The 11,072-nt window shown below is 49.4% G+C and overlaps 6 protein-coding genes across 6 annotated transcripts; 2 read left to right on the top strand and 4 right to left on the bottom strand.

Moving 5' to 3' along the window:
- Positions 1 to 60: 60 nt before the first annotated feature.
- Positions 61 to 1,788, bottom strand: PV10_06372 (uncharacterized protein). The gene has a single exon (XM_016371162.1). It carries the CDS (start codon positions 1,763 to 1,765, stop codon positions 419 to 421), a length of 1,347 nt encoding a protein of 448 aa, XP_016223455.1. The 5' UTR covers positions 1,766 to 1,788; the 3' UTR covers positions 61 to 418.
- Positions 1,789 to 2,402: 614 nt separating this feature from the next.
- Positions 2,403 to 3,807, top strand: PV10_06371 (uncharacterized protein). Its single transcript, XM_016371161.1, has 2 exons — positions 2,403 to 2,595; positions 2,664 to 3,807. The coding sequence occupies exons 1-2, from the start codon at positions 2,536 to 2,538 to the stop codon at positions 3,639 to 3,641; spliced, it is 1,038 nt and encodes a 345-aa protein (XP_016223454.1). The 5' UTR covers positions 2,403 to 2,535; the 3' UTR covers positions 3,642 to 3,807.
- Positions 3,808 to 4,408: 601 nt separating this feature from the next.
- PV10_06370 (uncharacterized protein) lies at positions 4,409 to 5,107 on the bottom strand (the record flags this gene model as incomplete). The annotated part of the gene is made up of 1 exon (XM_016371160.1): positions 4,409 to 5,107. The coding sequence occupies one exon, from the start codon at positions 5,105 to 5,107 to the stop codon at positions 4,409 to 4,411; it is 699 nt and encodes a 232-aa protein (XP_016223453.1).
- A 1,265-nt stretch (positions 5,108 to 6,372) lies between these two features.
- PV10_06369 (uncharacterized protein) lies at positions 6,373 to 7,819 on the top strand. The gene has a single exon (XM_016371159.1). It carries the CDS (start codon positions 6,541 to 6,543, stop codon positions 7,792 to 7,794), a length of 1,254 nt encoding a protein of 417 aa, XP_016223452.1. The 5' UTR covers positions 6,373 to 6,540; the 3' UTR covers positions 7,795 to 7,819.
- A 637-nt stretch (positions 7,820 to 8,456) lies between these two features.
- On the bottom strand, positions 8,457 to 9,399 carry PV10_06368 (uncharacterized protein; the record flags this gene model as incomplete). The annotated part of the gene is made up of 2 exons (XM_016371158.1): positions 8,457 to 9,281; positions 9,358 to 9,399. The coding sequence occupies 2 exons, from the start codon at positions 9,397 to 9,399 to the stop codon at positions 8,457 to 8,459; spliced, it is 867 nt and encodes a 288-aa protein (XP_016223451.1).
- A 757-nt stretch (positions 9,400 to 10,156) lies between these two features.
- Positions 10,157 to 10,871, bottom strand: PV10_06367 (uncharacterized protein; the record flags this gene model as incomplete). The annotated part of the gene is made up of 3 exons (XM_016371157.1): positions 10,157 to 10,438; positions 10,491 to 10,670; positions 10,692 to 10,871. The coding sequence occupies 3 exons, from the start codon at positions 10,869 to 10,871 to the stop codon at positions 10,157 to 10,159; spliced, it is 642 nt and encodes a 213-aa protein (XP_016223450.1).
- Positions 10,872 to 11,072: the final 201 nt, after the last annotated feature.

The raw sequence follows: 11,072 nt of genomic DNA, 5'->3' as shown, positions 1-11,072 counted from the left end.
CAAGTGCCATTCGGGGATAGCCCAGTAGCATCCGTTTCGGCTGGTATCTTTTGAGGATGAGGGTCTCGTTCACCATGGGTCAAGTCCATCATCCTGCGGATTGGGCAGGACAGGCAATGCCCTAAAGGGGCTGATCTGTAGAAGAGTGTCCTCGTGTTACAGAAGCGACATGCAAGAAGGCTTGTCTCCAGGTCTATGTAACCTTACTCTTGCCTGCAGATCGAAATTTGAAATCGTCCTGGGGTTGAAACCAAGCGCATGACATCGACAAATGTGCCCCAACTTATGACCATTTGATTCAGATCTTGACCGTCTCTATTGTGCACCTAGTCTGTGCCACGAGGCGCCACCTCTGGAACCCGACCTTTGAAGAGCAGCTTTTGGAGCCACCGTTGGTGGACTAAACCAATGGCAGTAGTCATGGTTGGGTTACACGTTCGCCTAACCAGTGTTGAGTCACGGCTGTTCCAATATCGTTGATATCCTCTGCAAGGTCGAGCGCGTCACCGAGCGCGTCCTGGACTATGTTTGCCATCAAACCGGCCAAGCCACCTGGCTCGTGGAATTCGTGCGGCGCGGTTCTCTGGTCTGGGAGTCCTTTGGTGAGGTTATAGACATGCAGGGCAAGGGTATATCGTTTTCGGAGCAAGAACCACCTTGCCAATGTCTTTGTTCTCAAGTCTGGACTGGCAGGCGAAGATTCAGGAAAGAGTATCCCTGTTGGCTGCGATCCTGATATCCCCGAGATAACTTCAATCCACTGCAGTGAATTGGTGACCTCAGCTTCAAAGGGAATAGGATCATCATGGCATGCATGCAAACGCATCATACTCAACTCGAGCATGGCTAATCGCGACAGGGCAGCGTCATCGCCATATTGCTCCATCCATCCTCTCAGGACATTAGATATCGTTTCCTGCGCGACTGTAGCGTGACCTGCTCGCATGTAGAATTGCGACTGACCCAATTGATGGACGAGGGTTTGATATGCATCACTACCAAAGGTCATAGACAAAGTATTGATGATGCAGGCCATGAGCAGCTGTGTAGTATGGTTACGGGAAGAAGATTCGAAGTCCGTGGTCAATAGCAGAGTTGCTGGATGCTTCATGCCGAAAATCACCCTGGCCATGTCTGCTAGATGCGTTTTCACCTTCGATTGCAGATTGATGGCGGCCGGCATATTGATGCCCGACGCCACCTCAAGCAAGGCAAAGAGTAATTCCGGGTGAGGGTTTCTCAGTAAATCCGGAACACTGTCTAAAGTGTACTTCAAGACCTCGAATGCTGGATTCACTTTGCCCATAGCAAGCAAATCGGAAACAATGTAGAACGACTCTCTAAATGTTTCGATACTGGTGTTGAGATCGTATACTAACGGATCCTGTCGTATTTTGACCGACCAAAAATGGCGGTACTGATACTGTATCCAATTGGAGGACTGCTGAAGAAGAATTTGGACATGTGTTTCATGGCTTGAGGCTTTGACCGAGGTCAAGCTAGGACTCGGCACCTCGACACTATATTGGTCTTGCGTTGGATCCTGGGGCTGCTGCAAGCCTGATACATCAATATTGCTCGTTGTAGCCTCAGAGCTTAGGTCTTGGCTTGCGCTCTGCTCATCATCCCGATCAGCATTCTTTTGATATTGCTCGATTGCAACCAGGCGTTTTTGACGATGGGTACCGGAAGCTACATGGCTTTTCACCTGGCGTTGATTCTGGCCGGATTGATCTCGAACGTCAATGAAGACAAGTTCAGACATGGTGTTGGCGCCAATAATTCGATACGTCGGAATTTATATTGAGAGCCCATTGAGCATTCTTCATCTTGTGACGTGGACTGCCGAGGGACACGTTTTGCCCGAGGCAGAATAAAGAGATTTCAGTACTTTGAAGTTCCAGGTACAACTCTAAAGGAAAAGAAAGTGATCGCTATACCTTGTGCTCGGGGGATAGCTGCTGGCCTCCTCGCTAAGGAATATATGATGTAAGCAGTCAATGTGAAGGCTGCATATATAGTATTTGAGGAGAGCCGGTAATTGGCTCCTCTTCGCGTCACATGTTGGTTGTACTGTATTCTGTTATCCGATCAGATCGACAGCTCGGGCTAGGAGCTCCGTTTTAGACTAGGCATCTGTGTCTAAAGAATGGCGGCCATTTGCTGGGTTTGTAATGCTATCCAGCTGTTTGTTACCTGATGATGTTGGTGTTTCGATGGGGAGAAGCTGGTACAGAAACAAATGGCAAGTTTGCCGAGGAAATATCTACGGTGGAGTACATCTCCCCTCCAACATAAACCTGCGTCTAGCGTCTATAAAATTGCCGTAAATTTTGCAGTCCATGACGCGGTAGATTTCAACGATGCTTCAACGATGCTTCAAGTTGAACACCTCGTCAACCCATATTGTTCCCTGATCTCAGTCGCACTCCACACTTCTGTTCTCAAGATCGAAACTCACCAGACGGAGAACTCTGTATACATCCACCCAGCCAGACGCGCAAAGGTGTCATTCATCCAGGGTCCCCTCCAATCATGAGCTTCCATGTCTGCTCGCAATGCATGCGAGCTTTGCGACAACATGCTCGTAGCGAGGTACGATACTCTCTGTCGCTTCTATCTTTCTTCTCCACCCCTTAGGAGCTAACGAATTTTCTTGACAGGCCTTCACTCTACCCAAGTCCTTGAACATCCACCCCCGACATTTTTCCAAAATGACTCCTCACTCGAAAAGCCCAGATCAGCCAGCGGCACCAAAATCACAGTCGAACAAACCTGTGATTCCGCCGTCAATGGCATCAACAGTGACTACAAATATTGCGGCAGAAAATCCAGAGGTGTCTAAACAACAATCCGAGCCTGCCTTGAATTCATCTTCTCAGCCCAATGTCGCAGCTATGCAGAAACAAATCATGTCCAGCCTCGGTCAGAAAGATGATTTGGCGACCAGACTGGCCAAAGGATTGCGCAAGACCGCCAAGAGCACGACCGAGTCCTATATCACTTACGGCGTAACGGAAGCCATCTTCAATTCTTGCGCAGCCCAAGCAGATTATACCATTCCAGAAGACCAACGGATGAACATCCTGACTGGAAAGGGCCCCCCCAAAACTGCAGACGATGTGGATCTAGGTCAACCACTGGGAAACTCCTGGTGGTTCAGAACTCTCGATCTCCCTCCGACATTTTCCACTTGGTCACAAGTCACCTTTCTGCACATGTACATCATGACGGTGCGATTACGCAACCTCGAAACACCTGCTGCGTTCCGCGACTATCAACGATATCTCATCGAGCACTTCTCCAGCACCGCAGAGGATAAGATGATTCTCCTGCACAACATGTCTGCTCGTGGTATTAGAAACAAATACCTCAAGGATCTCTTTTGGCAATGGCGAGGCGTTCTGGCCGCCTATGACGAAGGACTAATCAAGGGTGATGCAGTGCTGGCAAGTGCCATCTGGCGCAACCTTTTCCGAGGAGATGAGAATGTCGACTGGGACAAAGTTGCTAAAGGGGTGGCGTTTACACGCAAAGGAATAGCCACGGTTGCAAATCTCGATATCCAGACGATTGTCGACCAGTCGGTTGCAGAATCGAATTGGTGGACCAAGGTGCAGCAAGGTCTTCCGGAGCCTTGAATTGGCATATCATGAAGGGTTGTGGTTATTGAGACCAAAAATGCGGAATGAAATTCTTGCAATGCTGGAAGGGGATTCCTCTGTTCACGGAGATTCTTCACTTGTATTTATATATGACATGGCTAGGTTGTCAAAACAAACACACCCCATTCAGGCCCAGGGTTTCTAGAACAGTTGTTCCGTTTGCCATGTCATAATATCATAGATGTTCCAACATCTCAATCAAGGTTACGAAATCAGTACTTGATGAAAAGCGAAGATGACATGACATTGAATAACCCGAAATGGAGTGTAACTAGGTAAGTAGTAGAGTGTAACTAATCAATAAGACAGCACTGCGAGAGGAAGCGGTCCTCATCCTTTGGTCTTCCACAACATTCTCCACAGACAAGACAGCAAGGTAAGAAAGCTTCAACCATTTGCAACGAGCGACAGGCCGGGCAGAGAAAGTGACAGCTGACAGCTGACGTCCGACAAGTGACAGTTGGCAGCATGCGGTGGAATGGTACACCACATGAGGTTGTCAGGTACCAGGGCGTCGGTCCGGTCAGCGTCACTCTCTCCTGCACCAGAGCCGGAAGATGGTTTCAGATGTCCAACCATGCAAAACCTCGATATCTCGACATCTCAGTCGAATTCCCAACATTTTTGTTCTTGCATTTCTGCTTCTCTGGATCTAAATCCACAATATATCAGTCTTGGGAGACACTCGTTCTGATGGATTGCTACCATCGACTTACCATCACACTGTGGAGGATACATCTCGCCTAGTCGTTCTTCCCAGGTCTAAATTCCAGGACGCAGTAGCACAGGCCACCTATCAGGCTTGGCTGGTAGAAGTTCGGGCACAGATGGCCAATCCAGCTGCATTTGACAAAGTTAGGGAGGTTGCTAAGATCACCAGAAGAAGGATTATCGGTTCCGGGAACATTGGTCTGTTCGGGGTAACGGCTTGTGTCTATCTTTGCAGCTTGGAGATCCTCAGGTTTGGCGGCACGAGCAATTAGGGCTTCTTCTGTAGGAGCTACGTGCAGACGTGCAAAGTCGGCTTGTTCAAACTGAGTCGTGCGGTCGGGTCTGAGGTCGACGACCACTTCAGCGATCACCCTGGCCGCCATTTCGTCAAGAAGAGATGTACGATCGGGTCTCAGGTCGGCAATAGCTTCAGCAACCACTCTGGCAGCGGCTTCGTCAAGAGTCGTAATGTTGGATTGGAGGTCGACAATCGCTTCAGCAATTGCTCTGGCGACAGATTCATCGCGAAGAGTCGTAGGATTGAGTTTGAGGTCGATGTTCCCTGCAGCGGCTGCCATACCAGCGGCTCCGTTGAGAATTTGGTGAAGGTCTACCTGTTCGGTGTCCTGGGCAGGGGTTGAAACATCGGAATCTACGTGGGGAAAGGCGCTGATGGTGGATCCAAGAAGGATCAACGACACCACTCCCAAAATCTTACTCGCTGGAGACATGTCGAAACTCGGATTGACAATTTTGGCAGGTCGGGGCAATGCACGATGGGCGGGATCGAGAATGTCTGCATGTCGAAAAGGCGTTTATCAATCAAAACTCGATCCTGGCCTTGCCAACGACGATGGTGGTGCAAGTCTCGGAATTTGGAAGTTTGAACCTGGTTTTGACCGCCGCTGTCAGTTCATGAAGCCGACGTTGTTGTACTACCCCAACACCTCGAGGAGGCGGTCAGCCGGACGGCCTCATTGGGTCAATGCTCCAAAGCCGTCCATGGCGGCCAACTTGTGCCTGGTCTGGGTATTCAAGAGCATGATGACGACGAGAAGACTGGCCGGGGAAGTCTGCTGATGGTTGCCTCTGAGTTTGATCCATGCTCGTGTGCGAACCCCGTCCGGTTCCTCCACACCCTTTGATCGGAGGCTCATAGGCCATCGTACACTATGCACAATCTCACCTTTTACAGACATGTCTGTCATGGCCATGGGAGGGCCGATGGATGACATCGTTGGCAATCGCTAACTCACGAAAATGATCTGTCCTCGTGCCAGGCTGATTCGAGGTCGAGGTGGCAAGGTACAGGTAGCAAACAAGGTTGCATCGATTGAGCTGATGCAACTGTGACTTGACTGAAACTTGCCTTTGAATTTCACAACGCCTGCCATTGGACTTTGGTTGCAACATGGAGCTGACCATCATCTGGGTGAGAACGTCGATCCATGAGTTGCAAACGAGCGAAACCCAAGTAACTACCTACCAGGCCGACCCCCCTGGACTGTTTGATCACAGGAGTGGTAAAACGGATGTAGTATCAAGTTTGTAGATCGTTCGTCATCTTCATCGTGAAAATACAGCTAGAGCAGAACATGACAGGTCAAGTCAAGCAAGGATTTCCAACGCTGCTGATGCTGGATTGAGGTCTAATCTCAGCATTGAAGTGTGGAGAACAGGTAAGATTCGCAACTAGACTCGGTGGTCTGCATAAGCATGTTGCTGAGATTCACCGTCATTCGGTTCTGATAGAGCCTCTGATCTGCAGGAAAGAGTATGAACGGTGAATCGTGAATGAGTGAATGAGCGAACAGATGAAATCTCATCGATTGTGAGTGAAGGTCGTTGAGATGCAGCGAGGAGGAAGTTGCGAACTCGGCCATTGGTGGAGGGCAACGCCTCGGAACGGAAAATCATTCATCCCCTATCGATCTTGACATGTGGCCGCAATTCATCTTTTGAAATGAATTGAATTGATTGTCACTTCTCTACGAATTAGATCTACACTTACTTCTACGACACTGGCTTCAAGTCTCTGGATCACTCCCTCACCACGCTGCTCGCTTGGCTAGAATGAGAATAACAAGTTGAGCCAGTATCCACAGTATCCCTGCTCGCATCGAGCCCACGCCCACGCCCACCTTGGGGTGGACCAACCCTCACAATGCTGATCCTCCAGCTTGTCTCACACCTCCTACCTATCTTCGCCTTGATCGTCTGCTCTCTCGCTGCTGAGGATCTGTACAAAGTCCTTGGACTCGACAAGTCTGCCTCAGATCGCGACCTGAAGAAAGCATATCGAACCCTCTCCAAGAAATACCATCCTGACAAGGCCTCGGGCGACCAGTCCAAGTTTGTCGAGGTGACAGAAGCCTACGAAGCCTTATCCGACCCGACTACACGCAAAATTTATGACCAGTATGGCCATGATGGTCTAGCGAACCACAAGCGAGGGGGTGGTGCCCAACAACACGATCCCTTCGATCTGTTTTCGAAATTCTTCGGAGGTGGAGGACATTTCGGTGGCGGCGGCGGAGGTCTTAGACGAGGGCCTGATCTTGAAGTCAGGCTCTTTGTACCGTTAAGAGACTTTTACACCGGCAAAGAGACGGAGTTCACGATTGAAAAACAGCTCATTTGCGAAAAGTGCGAAGGAACCGGATCTGCCGATGGTCAAGTAGAGACTTGCAACAAGTGTGCTGGCCATGGCATGGTAATTCAAAAGCATATGCTGGCCCCCGGGATCTTCCAACAAGTCCAGAGAACGTGTGATTCTTGTGGAGGACAAGGCAAGACTATCAAACACAAGTGCCCGCAGTGTGGAGGGACCAAGGTCGTACGCGGACCGATCACACTGACAGCCTCGATCGAAAGGGGCGTACCCAAAGGCCACCGAATCGTGTTTGAGAGCGAAGCCGACGAGCACCCAGATCATGTTGCTGGCAATCTCTTTGCCTATGTCATGGAGGGAGAGCCCAAGATTCACGAAGACGAAGCCCACCGCACTGACGGGGCTTTCTTCCGCCGCAAAGACAACGACCTCTACTGGAAAGAAGTCTTGTCGCTACGGGAGGCATGGATGGGAGGGTGGACCCGAAACCTCACTCATCTCGACGGTCACACCGTTCAACTCTCGCGTAAAAGGGGACAGGTTGTTCAACCGGGTCAAGTCGATTCCATCCCTGGTCAAGGCATGCCGCTCTACCATGAGGGTCATGTGCATGAGCACGACCATGACAGCGAGGAGTTTGGCAAATTGTACGTCGAGTACACCGTTGTATTACCAGACCAGATGGGAAGTGGCATGGAAAAAGAGTTCTGGGCCCTGTGGGAGAAATGGCGGACAAAGATCGGCATTGATCTACAGAAAGACAGTGGGAGACCATTGCATATTGTACCACCACGAGATGAGTTATAGACCATTAGAGAATTCAATTTCTTGCCACCTGTACATATCTGCACAAGACCCAGTCACCATTTATCATCATCGTCATTTGGACGACGGACTCTTTTACTAACTTAGTCAAGGGGGTGTGTAGCCTTGCTTATGTCATCGGTCCTTACGTCACGTGGGTATATATCAGAGTCTCTCACGCCCCTTGATCACGACGACATGCAAACATTCATCACTGGCAATCTCAAAGATGCTAGTCCTACTAACATCAAGTCTATGACATCCGTTTATGGTGGGGAGACCATCGATATAACCTTCTACTTCTCGCACGAGCACATTCGCTAGCGCTGGCTGGCGAATGCGTGACGAGCCGCTCTCACGGCAGATATCCCGTGGACACTGAACTTGACGGGTGAGACAATGTCGTGAAACGGGGAGAAGTGTCATTTTGGAGTAGCATCACGTCTCTGAGCTTGTTTCGGTGACAAATACTCCAAGTTCTCTGCAACAGATATTCCTAATGTCTCGGCACTATCTGACGCTATGGAAATGTCCCCCATACTAGGTCTTATTGACACGCGCCGCTGCTCAGAGGTATTGAGCTAGAAAGAATCCGGAGAAAACAGCCCAGATCCACATTCAAGCGACTTCAGTCAAGAACCAGACGACCCTTCGCCAACAATCACTCACTCAAAGCTCGAGCTTTCACCTCGATCAATCCGACCACCCATACTATTGCCGAAATCGTCAGGATCTCGAAACTTGGACTTCTCAGCTTTCTCTTCGGCTGCCATATTTGCACGCTGTTCATGTGTCAGAAAGATCCATCCAGGTGGGACGAGTCCCCGATCAACATTGGACTGCAAGGTATTCACCGCAAGGAAACTGGGAGGCAACTCTGGCACAATTTCGTCACGCTTCTTCGGCCTTGCGCCGGGATCTCGGTGTTGTGCCGAAGAACTCTCGTATGCAAAGTCTCTGACTGACGATCCTGCTGCTTGGATCTCTCGAACTGCACGACTGTTATCTCTGCTGACATGCTCAGCCGCCTCTCTCCATTTTGGCACAATGGCACGGCTTGGTCCCGCTGCTCGCATCGACTCATAACGATCGTCTTGAGTCGGCGAGTCATCTGGATGAGGGTAGTATTCTGGATGACGACCTGCTTGGTTCGCTGTCCCGTACTTCTGAAACCGTCTTTCATAATCTGCACTGCCATCATCTTCGGCGTTGCTTGACCTCGCACCTGAAGTTGAGGATCGAGATGGACCAGCCGCTGTCGCCGACCATTGTTCCCTCAGTTCGGCGAGAGCTGGTTTGGCCTTGCCTGAAATTTTGGCTTTCTTATCGCCATGGCTGTCATCACGTCCCTTACCCTTGCCTTTGCCTCGACCGATAGGTGACATTTGCCATAGTCCCGATTCGTCCGAGGAGGGTGTTTCGGGAGACTCTTCGGCGTCGTGTGCTGGAGAACTGTGATATCTCTCGTGCCTCGCATGCGATGGCAGGGACTATTCCATGTAAGCAATACGCCAAATACATTTCAGAGGTGAGTTGAGGACCATTGAGGTGGTCATTTTCGCTCACCTTGGTGTCGAGCACCGGCAAAGGATTCGAACGAGGAGGCATGGTTGATGTCTTTGAAATTCAAGAAATTCCTGACTACTTGTTGGATATCTTGACAAGGATGAACCTGCTGGTATATGAAATATTTTCGCTTTGGACAGCACAGGAGATGTTCTTACTGTGTTCCTCGATACTTGAACTGATTTTATGTCCCTGAAGTCCAACGCATCCCCGGTGATTGTTCCAATGTGGTGACTATGATGCTACTCAAACGCTTTTCATTATTCAAAAGCCCTCATAGCTAGACACATCTACTTTTTCTCGAGTCGACACTCTCAAACAGCCGCCATAACAGAGGTTGGTCTTCACCCACACAGATGTCCATGTCACGGTACTTGATTTCAATAATGGCATGACGGTGCCATTACAGAATCACAGCGAGCGGTGGCACCTGCTGTATGACTCTACCATTTGCTACCGGCGGCTTCTACGAGTTCGAGCCCGACTCAGTCAGAATCCCAATTTCATGAGTACTCAACCAATGAATATGTGTATTAGAGAAATGGCCCGACTAAGAGCGTACAGCAGATCGCATTAACCCTCACTTGGGCCCCTGGGCTTCGCCCGGGTACTATTTTAGGCCACTGTTTGTAGTCCATTGTCAAAGGACATGGCAATTTGCTCCAACAGAGTAAATTCATCCTGTAAGTGCCGACGGCCCCTTTCCAAATGCCCTGTGGCCTCGCAAATCCTCGCCAATCCCGCCAAATCCATTCTCCCCACATCAAATCACTATATATCTTTTTGTAGATATATTTTGCTATCTAGAATCTTCGGCAAAATCTCTCGTCTGCACTCCGTTCACACTGCGTTGGAACATGGCGTACGCATTGCCCACAGTGGTATCTCTTCTGTCCCGAATTGCCTCGGGGTCTGTTGTGAACTTCTCAGCCCTAAACATCTCCTTGTTGGCAATCTCTTCCGGCGAATCTCCCTCTTGAGGGAACCATTCTGGATAATATCTTCTCCAATTCTCAGTCGAGTAGGTTGCGGCTCTTCTATCACGTTTGTACTGGCGTATTTCTTCTTCGGTCGGTGAGGACTAGAACTGCAGTTAAGCTGTGCCTTGGTCTGGGTGGTCATGGAATACTCACTGCTCTTCTCTCATGTTGACCAACATCCCTTGAAATATCATCCTCGCCTGAGCAATTTGCAGAAGGATTCTCGTATATTTGATCATCACTGCGGTTTCGGTCGTCTGCCTTGGACTTTCCTTTGCCCTTCTTACCTGAAGCCTCAACATTGTTCTCCGCTCTCGTGTCGGTATTGGAGGGCTACTCTTTTGTATCACTTACCGAGTCTTTGGGAGCCGGATCCCTCCCTCTATCGCTATATCCAAAATCACGAGACGTAGACTGCCCTGAATAACTGTTCGACTGCTTTGACGATGATGGCTTTGGATCTTCTCTAATAGACCCACTGTGCTTACTTTTACTGGATGCATGTTGCTTGATCTTTTTGAATAAGGACGGCATGATGTTGCAACTTTCGTCTTGATAGTGTTTCCAAAGTACTCTGAAAGCAGGACTTTCCAACTTGGTCAAAGATGTACGTACGTAGATATCAGATGTACAAAGTTTGAAATATATCCAAGATTTTGTATGCATATTGTGCTGTGTCACAAGGTGGGAAGTCGTCTGTTTCGCCATGACTATTACTCCAGGTAAGTATGACTT

The sequence above is a fragment of the Exophiala mesophila genome (genome assembly GCF_000836275.1).
Source record: "Exophiala mesophila strain CBS 40295 unplaced genomic scaffold supercont1.4, whole genome shotgun sequence".
Lineage (NCBI taxonomy): Eukaryota > Fungi > Ascomycota > Eurotiomycetes > Chaetothyriales > Herpotrichiellaceae > Exophiala > Exophiala mesophila.
This window is presented reverse-complemented; position numbering and strand designations above follow the sequence as displayed.

Excerpts from the sequence above, each read along its gene's own strand:
- PV10_06371 (XM_016371161.1), top strand. The coding sequence starts at position 2,536 with ATGAGCTTCCATGTCTGCTCGCAATGCATGCGAGCTTTGCGACAACAT. Across the intron at positions 2,596-2,663 it reads GACAACATGCTCGTAGCGAG|GCCTTCACTCTACCCAAGTC; the intron begins GTACGATACTCT and ends TTTTCTTGACAG.
- PV10_06369 (XM_016371159.1), top strand. The coding sequence starts at position 6,541 with ATGCTGATCCTCCAGCTTGTCTCACACCTCCTACCTATCTTCGCCTTG.
- PV10_06372 (XM_016371162.1), bottom strand. The coding sequence starts at position 1,765 with ATGTCTGAACTTGTCTTCATTGACGTTCGAGATCAATCCGGCCAGAAT.